This window comes from Balaenoptera acutorostrata, chromosome 10, assembly GCF_949987535.1.
Source record: "Balaenoptera acutorostrata chromosome 10, mBalAcu1.1, whole genome shotgun sequence".
NCBI lineage: Eukaryota > Metazoa > Chordata > Mammalia > Artiodactyla > Balaenopteridae > Balaenoptera > Balaenoptera acutorostrata.
The window spans coordinates 86563113-86580442 of NC_080073.1; the positions used below are offsets into that span (position 1 = coordinate 86563113).

Below are 17330 nucleotides of genomic sequence, written 5' to 3' on the forward strand. Positions count from 1 at the left end.
ACTCAATGGTGAAAATCTGAAAGCTTGTCCTCTAATATCAGGAATAAAACAGTGATTCCCACTCCCACCACTTTTATTCAACATAGTATTGGAAGTCCTCACCGGAGCAATTAGGCAAGGAAAAAAAAAATGCATCCAAATTGAAAAGGAAGAAGTAAAATTGTCACTATTTGCAGATGACATGATATTATATATAGAAAATCCTGAAGACTCCACTAAGGAAACTGTTAGAAATAAAAATGAATTCAGTAAAGTTGTAAGATACAAAATCAATATACAAAAATCTGTTGCATTTCTATACACTATTAACAAACTAGCAGAAACAAAATTAAGAAAACAATTCTAATTGCATCAAAAAGACTAAAATATACAGGAATAAATTTAACCAAGAAGGTTAAACACCTATGCACTGAAAACTGTATGACGCTGATGAAAGAAACTGAAGAAGACACAAGTAAATGGAAAGATATTTTGTGCTCATGAATTGAAAGAATTCATATTGTTAAAATGTCTACAGATTAGATGTAATCATCAAAATTCCGATTGCCTTTTTCACAGAAATAGAACAAACAGTACTACAATTTGTATGGAACTACAAAAGGCCCAGAATAGCCAAAGCAATAATGAGAAAGAAAAACAAAGCTAGAGGCATCAATCTCCCTGATTTCAAACTACATTCCAAAGCTATAGTAATCCAAAAAGTATGGTATTTGCATAAACTCAGACACGTCAATCAGCGAAGCAGTGTAGGTAGCCCAGAAATAAACCCGTACGTATTTGGGCAATTTATCTATGACAAAGGAGGCAAGAATATAAAATGATGAAAAGACAATCTCTTCAATATATAGTGTTGGGAAAACTGAGCCACTATCTTATAATGCACACAAAAATTAACTCCAAATGAATCCAACATTGGAACATTAAGACCTAAAAATATAAAACTAGAAGAAAACATAGGTGAAAAGCTCACTGACATTAGTCCTGGCTATGATTTTTTGGATTTTACATCAAAATCAATGGCAACAAAAGCAAAAATAAACAAGTGAGACTACATCAAACTAAAAAGCTTCTGCACGACAAAGGAAACCGTCAACAAAATGAAAAGGCAACCTACTGAATGAGAGAAAATATTTGCAAATCATATCTGATAAGAGATTGGTATCCAAAATATATGAAGAACTCATTTAACTCTATTGCAAAAAAAAAAAAAATCTAATTAAAAAATGGGCAGAGGATCTGAATAGACATTTTTCCAGAAAAGATGTACAAATTGTCAATAGACACATGAGAAGGTGCCCAACATCATCAGGGAAATGCAAATCAAACCCACAAGGTATCACCTCATACCTGTCAACATGGATATTATCAAAAAGACAAGAAATATCAAGTGTTGACTAAGATGTGGAGAGAAGAGAACCCTAGTGCACTGACGGTATAATGTAAATTAGTACAGTCACTATGGAAAACAGTATGAAGGTTCTTCAAAAAATTAAAAATTAAATTACCATATCCAGCAATTCTAGTTCTGGGTATTTATCCTAAGAAAATAAAAACACTAACTTGAAAAAATATCTACACCCCCATGTTCATTGCAGCATTATTTACAACAGCCTAAGGATCCATCCAAGGATGAATGGATAATGCAAATGTGGTGTATATATACAATGGAATATTATTCAGTCATAAAAAGTAAGAAATCTTGCCATTTGCAACAACATGAATGGACCTTGAGTGTATTATGCTAAGTGAAATAAATCAGACAAAGAAAGACAAATACTATACGATCTTGTTTATATGTGGAATCTAAACAAACAAATGAAACTGAGCTCCTGGTTACAGAGAATAGGCTGGTGGTTGCCAGTAGCGGGGGGTCGGGGGAGGGCGGTGTTGGGCAAAATGGGTAAAGAGTGTTAAAAAATGTAAACTTCCAGCTATAAAATAAGTTATGGGGGGACCTCCCTGGTGGTCCAGTGGTTAAGACTTTGCCTTCCAATGAGGGGGTATGGTTTCAATCCCTGGTTGGGGAGCTAAGATCCCATGTGGCTGGCAGCCAAAAAACCAAAACAGAAGCAATGTTGTAACAAATTCAATAAAAACTTTTAAAAAATGGTCCACATCAAAATAAATCTTTAAAAAAATTGTTATGGGGGTGTAGCATATAGCATGGTGACTATAGTTAATGATATTGTATTGTATAGTTGAAAGTTGCTAAGAGAGTAGATCCTAAAAGTTTTCATCACAACTATATATATGGTGATGGATGTTAACTAGACTTGTGATCATTTCTCAATATATACAAATATCGAATCATTATGTTGTACAACTTAAACTAATATAATATGCCAATTATATCTAAATTTTTTTAAAAAGGCAATTATTAAACGTCTATGCTGTGACAGGTATGGGTGGTACAAATGATGCCCTTGACTGCAAAGACTTTTCGTTATAGTTGAGGGTACTGATGATAAAATGTAATTACACACAGAGAATGATGTTATTAGGAATAAAGAAGTCCCATAATAGAGGATATTAGGCAGAGGGCAGCTATTTTACATGGGGTAAGCTGGAAGACCAGTTTTCCCATATTCCTGAACATCATAGAAAATCATCTGCAGAGTGGCTAGATGTGTCTCCTTTTTCCTTTCAGAACCCTGTGTATAACTGGAGCACTGAAATCCAGGGGATCATGTTAAGTTCCATCTTCTACGGTATACTCATCAGCCAAATTCCTGCTGGATATTTATCTGGAATATACTCCTTAAAGAAAATGGTTGGTTCTGCATTGTTCCTCAGCTCTCTATTTACTCTGCTCATCCCACTGGCAGCTGAATTTGGAGAAGCTTTGGTCATCATATGCCGAGTAATCCAGGGACTATTCCAGGTATTAAGATAATACAAAAACTGAACCAAGAGTTTAAATTCACAGAAAGTGTCGGAGATCAAATGTTCTAATTATTCTTCTTTCAGGGGATAGCATTAACAACTCAGCAAGTAGTATGGATCAAGTGGGCTCCTCCCTTGGAACAAGTCCGACTTACCTCTCTGAGTTTATCAGGTAATGACTACGGGCCCAGAATGTTTAATCTCATTGTCATCTCATGGTAGCATGTGCTGCCCTAGAGCCGTAAGAAACATGTATGTTTTGAACTGTCAAGGGCTTTGGAAACCATCCTCACTTTAAAGATATGGAAATTGTCTGGGATGGAGAAGAGGCTTCCTTATCTCAAACAACAGAGAAAAGAGAGAAAAGCAAATATTTTATTATTTTCTTCTGTTCGGTGTTATGTTATACAAATATTTCACTATAAATTGTTCACTGCTACCATGAGACTACATTATTTCTACTTCCAGATGCCTGCATTCATTGGGGGTGTTCTTTGTGCCTTCTGATTAGGACTTCTGCTAGGACCCTGTGTTGTCCTACTTATAACTGGATTCATCTGTGACTCCCTGGGATGGCCTATGGTCTTTTATATTTTTGGTGAGTCTCTTTCTATAAAAATCCCAGTCATTATTCAGAATTTTTAAAACTTAAAAATAAAAATGGAATATAGTAGTTTATATGAAGTTAGCAATATTAAAAATCATAAATCCCGTTGAAGGAAAAAGAGCAGTCAACATTCATGAATTTCTTATTACAAGCAAGACATCATGCTCAAAACTATATATGCATTACTGTACATAATTTCACAATTCTACAACATCGATGCTACAGATACATATCCCTTACATGAAACTCTTGGGGAAAGGGATGATCAGAATAGATCAAAGATAATACGAGTATACTATTTATACTTAACATCCCAAGCAAAAATTAGAGCATCATCTCATAATCAAACACATTAATTTCTGAAGTGAAACCTGAAATTCTCATAAATTGGAATAAATGAAAAACTATAAAGGATTGGGGTTTCTAAATACGTTAGAAACTCACTTGTGGCTTTCAAATCTTGGTTTCAGATTTGTGGATAAGGGACTGCGGATGGGTGCTATTGTGCTCATTTGATACGTAAGGAAAATTACAGAGGCTTCATTCAGAAGGATCTGTTACAAAGTGATTCTTTAAAATGGTAAATAAAGATGTGGCAGAATCAAATGGATAGAGCAGTAATCAGGTGCTAGCAAAATGGAAGCTAATACCATCCCCAGGTCCAAAAGGGCAAGCAAGGGTGTAGTCGATGGGAATCTACTAGGAGAGGGTCCTGTAGAGATGGCTGCCTTGAGAGGACCCATGACTTTTCATAAAAGAGCATATAGACGGAGGCAATGCTAGGGAAGGTGATAACTAGAGAAAGAGACACCCTAATCTCATTGAACTCTCTCCCTCTCATCTTCTGCTCAAGCTTTCTGCTGCCTAAATATATCTGGAAAGCAGAGAACATAGGGGCTGGTTGATATTCATTCAAGTCTGCCATCTGTGGCCAAAGCAGGGTAAAGAAGGGTGGAGAGTGGATCTAGAGGGACAAACGGAACCCCCAATACCCACAGTGAGCAAATGGCAGAGGCATGTCTTCCATCCTCACAATTTCATTGTTCTTCATCACTGCATTAATCATCAGTAGTAAGTAATGGTCAGTATAGTGATATTACACAAACCGTATGTCAGGAAAGGGCTGGAAGACTTGTAACTGTCTAACCTGGTGAAATGAAAACTTGAGCAGGCATGCCTTGCAGGACTCTCATGTAAGAGAAATGCATACCTGCTCTGCATTGCAAAACTAAAACTAATACGCAGGAAATTATAGGGAGGTGAAGTTTCGGCTCCATGTAAGAAAAACTTTTCAATAATTAACGCTGCCCAACATTGCTGATCAAAAGTTGGGTGAGCTCCAGTATTCATGTTGTATTCATATTTCAACATCATATACATGTATACAGCAACATTTGTCATTTGCAATTCTCATGGGTGGGCTCTATGAAGCGCAAAGAAAGGGCCTATGCATTAATACTATGATAACAGCTTTACCATGAATTGCCCCATCTGCTTTTTCTTATCACTTAGAATAGGGGAAGAGTGCCATCACTTAGATGGCAGCAGTATAGGGATTTGGGTGTTGCCTCTACAACTCTTACAGTGAGTCATACGGTGCCCATAGATGTGAAATAACCTGCCCAAGTTAGTGGCAGAGGCAAACTAAAGCCAGGATGTTTTGTGGTTCCATTTGAATGCTCTTCTCAATAAAGTTAAATAAATCTAATCAATACTATTTTAAAGAACAAAATAATACCTGCTTTTAAGCAGCTGATAATTGCTGGGGAAAATTACCATACAGAACAAATTGAACCATACACTTACATTTGCACTTAAAAGGGCCTGACTGTCCTGCCATGTTTCTCTCTATAAATACTATTTCAAACCTCTCAAAACTTCTCTACTCTCCTCAAATCTCTAAAATGGCTCCCTTTCCCTGCCGTCTCTTTCAAGTTACCTCCCTTTTAAGAGTCAAAATTATTGAACAACCTGTCTACACCCACTGCCCCCATTTCCTAGCCACCCACTGTCTCCCCAACTTACATCTGACTAAGTGTCTGACCCATTCTACTATCAAGAGAGCCCTTGCCAAGATCACTTATGGCTTCCATCAGAGCTAGAGCTGCCCTGAAGCCCAGGCAGGAGGGGCCTTGCCTTGGATTCTACACTGTAGTGAGCCCATTCTGGCCCCCTTCAGCCAAGCCTTCTTCATAGGGTAGAAGTCTATGGCATCAAAAGTATAGGCTCATAAGAGCCCATGACCTTCCTTCTAATCATCACTCCCAGAATTTTTTGCTCATATACAACCAAGGCTTTTTCAGACCTGGCAGGACTCTTCCCCACATTCACTGAATTGAGGCTGGGCCGGGAGGTGACAGGTAAAACTGTTTGCAGAGAATGTAGATGGAGCATGATGGGGAAGCCAAGAATTTCTATACAGAGCCATTCAAAACCCCTAGTGGTGTGGGACTGGATCTGGGTGGGAACAGAAGTGGTCAAGTGCCAGATCAGTGACCAGGGATTTGTGACCAGTGGAATCTAAGAATTCTAAATTTAAACCCGACTCCCCAGGTCATTTTCTTTCCTCTGGCTTCTATCAAAATTTTGTCTTTTATTTTCTGCAGTTTGAATATGATATGCCTAGGTGTAAATTGATTGATTGATTGATTGATATTCATCCTTTTTGTGTTCTCTGAGCTTCCTCTATCGGTGGTTTTGTGTCTATCATTACTTTTGGGAAATTCTCAGTAATTATTGCTTCAAATATTTCTTCTGTTCCTTTCTCTTACTTCTCTTTCTGATATTCCCATTACATGTATACTACACTATTGTAATTGTCCAACAATTCTTGGATATTCTGTTCTTTTTTATTCTTTTACTCTATTTGCAATTCAGGTTTGGAAGTTTCTATGGACATTTCTTGAAGCTCAGTGATTTTTCCTCGACTGTGTCTAGTCTCTTAATGAGCTCATTAAAGGCATTCTTCATTTCTGTTACAGTGTTTTTGATTTCTAGCATTTTCTTTTGATTCCTTATTAGCGTTTCCATCTCTCTACTTACATTACTCATGTTTTTGTATGTTGTCTGCTTTTTCCATAAGCATTTTAATCATAGTTGTTTTAAATTCTTGATCTGATCATTCCAATACCTCTGCTATGTCTCAGTCTGGATCTGATGCTTGCTCTGTCTCTTCAAACTACATATTTTGTCTGTTAGTGTGCCTCATGTTTTTCTTGTTGAAAGCTAACAAGATATACTAGGTAAAAGGAACTGAGAAAAATAGCCCTTTAGTGTGAGGTTTTATGTTTTTCTGGTTAGGGGTTAGGCTGTGCTTACTGTGTGCTATAGTTATAAGTTTCAGAGGCTACAGCTTCCTCTGGTGTCTTTATTTTTGTCTTTCCTTGTCTTTGAGTTTCTCTAGAGACTTCTTAAATAAGGTTTGTGATGTGCAGTTCTTCTAGGTGGATTCCCAGTAACATGCAGGACACTTTTGATGTGGTGGTAAGGTGTGTACGTGGGGAGACAGTGTTCTATAGTCCTGTGATTAGCTGTCAGTATTTTAGTGAGCCTCTGCCCCGAACTTGACCTTCACAAGTCCTTCTCAGTTTTTTTTTCCCCTCCTTAAGTGAGACAGGAAGAAGGGGCTGGAATTGGATATTTCTCTTCCCTTAAGTTGGTTAGGCTCTGGTAAAACAGTTTCCCTTTGAGCAGTTTTTGTTAAGAACAGAATGCTCTAGACATAATTCAGAATAGCTACTTTTCCCTTCCTCTCCTGGAAGGATGGAGGGATTTTTCTCTTATATTCACTGTGAGAACCTGGTAGGTGTTCTTGAGATAAAACTCACAAAAGTGTGAGGGGTCTTCTTAGGACTGGGCCCCCTATCCCCAGACTTTTCATCTTTCAAACTTGTCTACACTGAACCTAAAGCAAGCCATCAATTGCTAGGTTTTTCTACCCTAGAACTGACTGGTTCCAATGGAGTTTTCTGTTTCTGGGCTTCTGTTCTGGGAAGTTGTAATTCTTTGTATCTGCCTGTCTGTCTCTCTAGAAACAGGAGGGCAGTGGTTTGCCCTGTGACCTCAATTCTCTGATGGATCAAAGAAGAGTTATTGATTTTTAGTTTGTTCAACATTTTCCTTGTTGTAAGGATGGGAGTGATAACTTCTAAACTCCTTATATGCCTCCCAAATGCTGGCCAAGCTCCATGCCCATAAATCAAGTGGAAGTTTTTCAGTCCACATTTGACCTGAACTCTCAATCATATTCAACAATACCTTTCTTTCCCTCGTGCCTTTGCCTCTGACTCCATGCACTGAACCTCAGTGATTGGACATTTCCTTCTCATCTCAGTCTCTCTGACCCTGTTCTTCCTGCGGTGGACTTTATCCTTCTGGCCATTCCCTCTCAGTCTCCTTTACAGACTTCTCCTCTTCTACTTGCCATTAACTCTTGTCTTTCTTCAAAGCTTTTCTCCAGCCTCCTCCTCTAGGGCTATTTTCCCTCCCTAGACAATATAATCCATGCTTAAGTGTCAGTTACCACTTACTAATCATGTGTCCCTGGGTAAGCAAGCAGATCTTTCCGAGCATCAGTTTTCTTATTTTGAAAAAGAGCTAATAGTATCAAATGTATTTTCTGAGGGTTGAGTACAATAACATAGAGAAATATATGTATTGCATGTGTATTTATTAGGTGCTCACTTTTCTTCATTTACATTTTGCCTTGGGTTTGGGCTCTCAGGTCACAGAATGAGGTGGAAATGGTATATTGTCAAAGTATTCTTTTAATGTTGTCTTAAAGTGTGTTGTAAACATCTGAGATCTTACAGTGGCTCCAGGTTTCCACATGGTCTGATCTCATTACCTCTCATCCTCATCCATTTCCACCCTCACCTTGCTCCCTGCCCAGTGACACTGGCCTCATAACTCTGGGCTTTGGTACTTATTTCTCCCTCTGCCTGGAGTGTCTGTGCCCCAACCACGTCCTAGCCTTCCCTGAACATGGTACTCCTTCCTTCCTCTCCCCATAACTCTCCTCCATAGCTCTTTTCACTGACATTCACTACCTTTTATTTAATTACTTTTCATTATCTTTGTCTCATCCATTAGAAACTAAAGTCTGTGAAGGCAGGGCTTTGTCTGTTTTATTCACTGTTGTATTCCCAGGACCTAGAATGGTTCATGGTACATAACGGACATTTAACCAATATTTGTCTAATGAATGAATGCAATTCTGGAAGCCTGACTACTGAGTACTACATACGCCCTGTCCTAACAGAGGATTCCTTATGATCAGATCATTAGTATAAAAAACTGAAAAACAACAAATAATTTGGCAAACTCTTATGGGACTTGGGCAATCCCTAAGGCCTGGACTGCATCTTAGGAGCATAGCTAAGGCCTAGCTCTCAAAACTTGGCGATTGTCAAGCCCTGTGTGGGCTCAGCTATGCCATACTCTCACAGTAGAACACATTAGGAATCTGTAGAGATGATGGCCTAAGAGCAGGGAGGTCCAGCTGTCCTGCGTGGAGAAAAATAGAGGTTAGGAGATCAGGAGAGGCCAGAGGGTTTACCACCATTTCTGTAAAATTCATTCTGTTGAGAGACGCAGCTATGGATACAGAGAAAACTATCAAAATGTGAGCTTTGTTGCAAAGTTCCAAAAAAGAAAAGAGGAGGTCTAGGTTCTCAGCCCAATAATGAAAAATGCCAGTTTGGAAAAGAAACTCACTATAGACAGAAGCAATTCCAATTCTAACTTGTCCTGTTCCAATAGGTGCTTGTGGTTGTGCCTTAAGTCTTCTCTGGTTCGTTCTGTTTTATGAGGACCCAAAGGACCACCCGTGTATAAGCAAAAGTGAGAAGGAATACATCACGTCCGCCCTCACCCAGCAGGTAGAACACGCATGCTCCACTTTGGTATCTCCCAGATTCTGTGCTAAATAAAATGTGTTCCATCTTGTCCTAATGTGCTAATGATTAATGGGTTCCTTTCCAGGTCAGTTCAAGTGCACCATCTCTGCCCATCAAGGCTATGCTTAAGTCTCCTCCACTATGGGTCATTTCCCTCTGTAATTTTGCTTTTTTCTGGGCAAATAGCTTCCTGAGTCTGTATACACCAATGTTTATCAACTCCAAGTTTCATATTAATGTAAAAGAGGTAAGTACACCTTCTGTTCTTCACTTTATGAAGGACTTTGCACCCATTTCCTTTTCTCCCATGACTCTAGTCCTAGCTCTTGCCCACCCCTATACTACTTAGCTGAAGTTCTTTACCTGGAGACGTCACTGTTTCCAATTATTAGGTCAACATTGCCCAGAACAAAAGGTGTAGACATGGTGTCTAGCACTCCCACAACAATACCACACTCACCCACATTCCCACAGATTCCCTATCTCCCATTCCCTGTATAATCACCCTTATGTATTCCTTAAGGCTCAACACCATTGTTCCCTGCAGGGTCGGATCCTTTCCTGAAAGTCAGTTGGCCAGGCTCTACCACCCTTTCCAGCTCATACCAATCCTCTCCCGTGGGGAAAGGCAGAGTCCTGGGTTGTGAACCCATGACCCACAGCTTGCTCTGAAAGGACTGGCACTTTCATTGGTTGTCTGACTTGGAGAATTACTGATGCCTGGAACCTTCTGTTGTTTGATGTCGTAATAACCAGAAAAGACTCCTTTAGAAATGGAGTCTGGGCTTGCCATTTTGAGACATTCTATAATGAACTTCCAGTAACCCAGCCTAGGGACCAGTGTAACAGTGAGGTCACTTAAGCTCTCTAAGATTCAATTTTATCTTCCACGAGATCATGGACTTGCTGCTAGGACTAACAGCAGCTGGTCCACAATAAGCACCATATACATGTTTTCAATTGTTAGCATTATCATCTCTATCATTTTCCCCACAGACAGCATTTCCCATTCCCAACATAGTTTTCCTCTCTACCATCTAGGACTTTCAGGTCCCAACAGAAAACTAGGCAGATTGTGATGACTGTTTCTGATGTCAAAACTATTTTTCTCTTTCTCTTGGGTAGTGTGTCCCCAGAAGTAACTCTGGGATTGTACGTTGATGGTTTCCTATATGACAGTACAAATTTTAGATACTGAATTTCAGTGTAGGGATTATCCTGTTTCTTATACTCACTCACAATAACATTCCCTCCTCAGAATGGGCTGCTGTCTTCCCTCCCCCATTTGTTTGCCTGGATTTTTGCTATCCTAGCAGGTCATATGTCAGACGTCTTCCTGTCCAAGAATATCCTCAGCCTACTCACCATCCGGAAACTCTTCACCTTGCTAGGTAAGAAACAGCCAGGACATTCAAGCACTTTGGGGTATTTCACCTCCATCTTTGGGATGCACCTGACTGTGTTGTCTGAATCACTCCCCAGGACTTCTCCTGCCTGCCCTCTTCAGCCTGTGCCTGCTTTACCTGAGTTCCAGCTTCCATGGCACTATGATTTTCCTGATACTTGCTAATGCAACAGGAAGCTTTTGTATGGGTGGAATATTAATAAATGTCTTGGATATTGCTCCCAGGTAGGGTTTTAAAAATCTCTTTCTTTCTTGTATCCAAGTTCTTAAAGTTTTAAGATTTCAAGTATTTTGGAACTGATGGTCAGCAGGCCAAAAGTTCTGAAGAAGCATCTATATAGGTCAGACATATAACTTAAATAATATTTATATACCAAATGATATATGCAAATGTATGCAACTCTCACATGTGTATGAAGAAGTATAGTCCAGTGATCAGGAGAACAGATTCTAGAGTCAGACTATTGGGTTTCATGACCATTTTCCTCAAGCAAATTACTTACTTTCTCAACACGTGTTTCTCACCTATAAAACGGGAGTAATAAGAAAATGCTTACCTCATAAAGTTATCCTCACAAGAGGATTAAACAAGTTAATATAGTCAAGTACATAGAAAGTGCCTGGAACATAGCAAACATGTATAAGGGTTAGCTGATCCATTAAAATGGTTATTATACCATGTTTATATATTATTACTCATGAAGAAAAGCCATCAGTTAGTAATATTTATTTTGTAACTAAGGAAACTGAGTTTCAGATACTTAATTGTCAGCCTAAGATCTCACCACTGGCTTGGATATTAGCTAGGATTTTAATCCAGATCTCTGTGACAAAGAACTTTTCCTCTTTTTACTATGTTATGCCTTTTTTTAGATATAATAAGTGTGACTAATGGAAGCAGTTCTGTCATTTGCACAACTCTAGGGGACACTCTTCACATTGTACTTTATGGGGCTAGCACTCTCTGGAGAACATAGATCCAATATGAACAGAATTCTTTGAAGTTTTGTAAAGCAGTAACCTGGGATAGAGAGGCAAAAATAAACCAAGAATAATCTACTTTGTCACAATTCTGTAAAGAATCTTGCCCATCAGATCTACACTAGGTGAAGGCCAGAGTAATGAAGACATGTATCCATTTGATTTATTGAGTTCTGAGACCCTCCTTAAAAATGCCTGCAGGTATTCTGATTACTTGGAATTATATAAAGACATAAAAGGATTATTTGATATAGAATACACAATTCCACTTGAGCCATATGCACTCTGAAAAACAGGTAAATTAAGAATGTATATACAAATAGATAAAGGAAATTATAAATAGCTACCATTTATTGAGTATTTTTTATGTGCCTGTTATGCCCCAATGTGAGATAATATTGTCCACATAGTGTGGGTAAGGAAACAAAAGACCAGGGAAATGAATGTATGTAAAGTCACATGATTAGTAATAAGTAGAGGGAAGGTTCATACTTAGATATGTCTGCCTTCGGAGCCGTCTAGATGTAGTAAATGCCTCACTAGTGTTATTTGCCAGTACCTGGTCACTAAGATGGGAACTATCTCAGCCAGCAATGGCTTGGATAACATAGAACTTGACCTGAGTTGCATCATTCTAATGGGCCCAAATACCATGTTAGCCAGGTAATTTTGTAGCATCAGAGAAGATATACTAATAGACAATTTGGAAATATTCTTAGTCTCTTAAGCTAATTCATCCTCAATATTTAAGGCATATGTGCATTATGTCACAAACATATTAATTTATAATGCTTAAACTTTTTAATGGTTGGGGATGAAATTTATTCCTAATATTCCTAACCATATACTTCCCTTGCCTATTAAAAAGAGTCCCCTTAGAGGATAAATTACTCAACTGTCCTTTTAGGAGAATTTGGCCTTTGCTAGAACTGAGGAATAGGACAAGTGATTATATTTTTTGAGCATAATGAAGGTGTCAAGGAAGAAGAGGAGACACAGATGTGGTTCTGTGAGAATATTGTTTGGGAAATGAAATTGAGTGAGACAGAGAAGACCTGGGAATGTAGTGACCATCTCTTTGGTGGGTAGCATGAGTAGAAAAGCACAGAGGATTCTAAAGATGCTGTGTGATGCATTAAGCAGGCACTGTCATCCCCTTGACATTCTTAAAGGGAGGCTCCAAAACTTTTTTTAATTACTTTTAATTATTTTTGACTGATGGATGGGTCATGCACCCTTGAATTTCCCCCCATGTGGGACTGAAGTATAGTTCAGGTATCTGAATCTTATTTAGGTTCTACTAAATCATTATTACACCAAAATATTAAATCAATTAAATTGAAAGTCGACTTCAGCAGCTATTTACCCTTCCAAAATGCTTTTACCATGGGTTATTGCAGCTGAAGAATAAGCAATTTTAGAGCTAATAGCTGTCCAGGAAACTGTCCTGCATTAAAACAATCTCAAGGTTGTTTTCATTCCCCATATCAAATACCTACTGTTTGGGATTTGGGTGGCATGAGGTATGGAGCATATAAAGCTCTCACCTTGCTACTCTCAGATTAGTGAACTGCTCCATACTGTGGATGTGTAATGATTTTCAGAGTAATTGTCGTGGCACTCAGGACTCTTGACACTGGGGATTTTGTTTATATCTCTAATTATGGAATGAAAGCACCTCTTTCAGTAAAAATAGGTTAAATCCTTTCCAACCACCACAGCATGCCAAAGACTTCTGAATCTGAAAAGAGATCATAGTCATTAAAGGTGCTATAGTTACTGAATAAATAATAGGATAAATACAAAGAAATCCACAGCTAGACTTGTTATTGCAAAACTGTGAAAAAAGAGAGAGCTCTTTTAAAAACAGCTGTATACAAAAGACACATTACTTTCAAAGGAGCAATAGTAATACTGACAACTGCCTTCTCAACAGAAACTATGAACTCTAGAAGCCAATTCCTAACATGTTTTAAAAAAAAAAAATCATTGTTAACCTAGAAGTCTTTGTCCAACAAACATTTCCTTCAAGAATTAAGGTAATAGAAAAACATTTTTCAGACAAACTGGGAATTCATCAGCAACAGACCTCCAGTGAAAGAATTATTAAATGGGAATTCTTCAGGCAGAAGTAGAATAATCACAGATGAAACATAGAGGTATAGAAACAAATGAAGAGAGAAGGAGAGGAAAAATATTAGCGTAAATCCAGTAATTACTGAATTCACAAAACAAAAACAATAATACCCTATAGGGTATAAAATATATAAATTAAAATGCATAACAATAAATAGCCCATAAGATGAGAAGGTATAAGTGAATTCAAGTGTCCCAAGGTGCTTTCATTAATGGGAATTTTTAAAATATTAATTTATATTAGAGCATAATAAGTTGAGGATACATGTTTTAACTTCTAAGGTAACTACTGAGGGATAATAAAAGTGTAAAGGAATGATATTTTTTTAAAAATTAATGAAAAAGAAATCGAGTGAAATTATAAAGGAAGATAGGATAGAAGGGAAAAAAATAGAATGATGATCATTTTAAGTCAAATGTGTCAGAAAAACATGAAATATAAAAGAACTAATTCTTCCAAATTTTAAGTTAATCTGGATTGAAATAAAAGCAAAATCAAAATGTAGTAGATTAAAAGTAAAATAAAGGAAACTAGATCAGACAATGTAGACTTTAAGACAAGATACATTACTAGAGATAAAGAAGGATATTTTATAATTATTTTAATCCACTAGAAGATATTTCTATGCATCTAACATTTTACAACCATAAAGCAAAATTTGAGAAAACTGGTAAACCTCCTCATGGGATTGAGCAGCTTGTGTATGACTGACATTCTGGCTGGGAAAAACTGGAAAAGTCCAGATAAAATACCATGAGTATTCACTAAAAGGTATCAGACAGCAGCAGAAGCCAGTAGGACCAAAGACATCAGAGGCTAGCACCTCTGAGAGGTGAGCTGACAATCCCCACCATTTTTTCCTTGGGGCTATTTGTCAATTCTGGAAATTGGCAAAAGGCTGATAATCCAGCTTTGGCCCTGGTACAAACCTGCAGCTCTGGACATAGAAATTAGCCAAGCATTTGTCAGTTGCACAGGGCTAGAGTGGCAAAATTGGAAATTAAGGGAACTTAAACACAAAGTCAGTTTCTCTCCTTGAGATGTTTTTTGAATTCTGAAGTTTAATAGGGTAAGGGGCAAAAAAAATCTAAGCTAAAAATCAATAAGAAACATGGCAGAATTTCCCATACCATCTGTGCTAAGGAGACAAGATCTACCAGGGCCTGGAGGGACCCAGCTGAGTATACCAAGCTCTCTATTTAACACCATGGAGGGCTATATTCAAGGAATGGGGGTACCAGAGGTAAACTGAGTCTTATCAAAATTGAAGCCTAGCCTCATCTCATCTCATTCCCTATTTAGGTTAGAGTGTTCAATTTCCTCCCCTCCAAATCTATCTATTAGAGAAAAGAGTAAATCTTTTCTGGCAAAATACAATATATTCTAAAGTCTATAGCTTCTTTATTTAATGTCCATCATTAAATAAAAATTACTAGGCATGCCAAGGGACAGGGCCATTTGATTAATAACCATAAAATGCCATTAGATATAGTCATACAAATGATACAGATATTAAAGTTATCAGGTAAGAGCTTCCCTGGTGGTGCAGTGGTTAAGAATCTGCCTTCCAATGCAGGGGACACAGGTTTGATCCCTGGTCCAGGGAGATCCCACACACTGCGGAGCAACTAAGCCTGTGTGCCACAACTACTGAGTCCGCATGCCACAACTACTGAAGCCCGTGAGCCTAGAACCCATGCTCTGCAACAAGAGAAGCCACCACATTGAGAAGCCCCCTGCTCACTGCAAATAGGAAAGCCCGCACGCAGCAATGAAGACCCAATGCAGCCAAAAATAAATAAATAATAAATAAAGCCAAAAATAAATAAATAATAAAGATCTCTCAGATCTTTATTAAAAATAAATAAATAAATAAATAAATAAATAATAAATAAATAAAGTTATCAGGCAAAATGAACTTCAAAATATCTATGATAATATACCCAAGAAACCAGGGAGAAAGCTGAAGAAAATAGACAGAAAGATAAACAATTGACCAGCACTGGAATCTATAAAAACAATCGAATGGAAATTCTAGAACTGAAAATAAATTGTCTGAAATTAAGATCTTCATAGATAGGTTTAATAACAAATAGCCACAAGAGAAGATAGATTGGTAAACTGGAAAACATCATTAACAAAATCCAAATTGAAACATACAGAGAAAAAAATAGAAAATAAAGAAATTAGCAGAAATGCGGAATTAAGTGAAAAGGCTAACAAATCTGTACTTAAGTCTCAAAAGGAAAAAACAGATAAAATGTGACATAAGCAGTATTTTAACAGAAAACAGCCCCAAATAGCTCAAAAGTAATAAAAGACCATAAGCCACACATGCACAAAGCTCTGCAAATTTAAATCATGATACAATGTAAATTTATATATATATATATATTATATATATAGTAAGAATGCTGAAAGTCAAAGATAAAGAGAAAAATCTTAAAAGGAACTACAGAGAAAAGACATGCTACTTTCAAGTAGCAAGAATAAGCCTGACATCTGACTTTTCAACAGAAACTATGAAAGCCAGAAGATAATGAAATGAGTTCTATAAAATGCTGAAAAATAAATGCCAACCTAGAATTTTATGCCTAGTGAAAATATTCTTCAAAAATCAAAGCAAAATAAAAATGTTTTCAGACAGGCAAACAGAAATTTTCATCAGCAGATTTTCACTAAAAGAAATATTAAAAGGAATTTTTCAGTCAGAAAGAAATTATGCCTGATGAAACCTGAAAATGCAAGATGCACTGAGGAGCAATAGGGGGGTAAATATGTGTATAATTAGGAGACCATTGATCTTTAAAACAACAGAGAGTATCTTATGGGTTGAAATGTATATAGAAATAAAATACACTAAAGAATGAAAATACAGGATGAACTAAAGCAAAGAACTAAAAATGTTCTCATATTCTGGCATTATAATGAAAATAGTAAAAGTATAATTCATAATAAACTTAAGTAAAGTGCATGTTATATCTTCAGTGCTGAAAAGAATAGTGAAATAATGTCATAGAAGGAAAAATGAAATGAAAATGGATTAATCTGAAAGAAAAAAAGTGCAATGAGAAAGGGTAGGTCAAATAGAAAATAAATAGTGAGCAGATAATCACAAATATATCAGTAATTATATTAAATTAATATGGATGAAATACTCCAAGTAAGTATCAAGATTGTCAAGCTCAATAAAAAAGGAAATGCAGCTCTATGCTGCAAATAAAAGACAAATTAAACATGAGGATACAGAAAGGATGAAATAAAAGGATGGGTAAAGATATGCCAAACAAATATTAACCCCAAGAAACCTGGAATAACTATGTTAATATCAAATAAAATAGACTTTAATTCATGAAACATTACTAGAAATAGTGATATTTCATAATGGTAAAGAGAAAAATATCAGAATTCTACTTCTTT

At 37.2% G+C, this 17330-nt stretch overlaps 1 protein-coding gene across 12 annotated transcripts in view; it reads left to right on the top strand.

Moving 5' to 3' along the window:
- The window catches only part of SLC17A1 (solute carrier family 17 member 1), a 69780-nt gene that overhangs the window by 22944 nt on the left and 29506 nt on the right, over nt 1-17330 (top strand). For 10 of the 12 annotated variants that reach the window (XR_009009535.1, XR_451349.2, XM_007186286.2 and 7 more), the window contains 7 exons: nt 2648-2881; nt 2968-3055; nt 3395-3481; nt 9251-9369; nt 9473-9634; nt 10646-10778; nt 10870-11017. Coding sequence is in view for 10 of the 12 variants with exons in the window: in XM_007186286.2 (XP_007186348.2) it covers nt 2648-2881; nt 2968-3055; nt 3395-3481; nt 9251-9369; nt 9473-9634; nt 10646-10778; nt 10870-11017 (971 nt within the window). In the remaining 2 variants the exon portion in view is untranslated. Of the gene's footprint in view, nt 1-1595; nt 1690-2647; nt 2882-2967; nt 3056-3394; nt 3482-9250; nt 9370-9472; nt 9635-10645; nt 10779-10869; nt 11018-17330 lie in introns of all 12 variants that reach the window. The other 2 variants (XM_057555058.1, XM_007186289.2) reach the window with 2 other exon arrangements.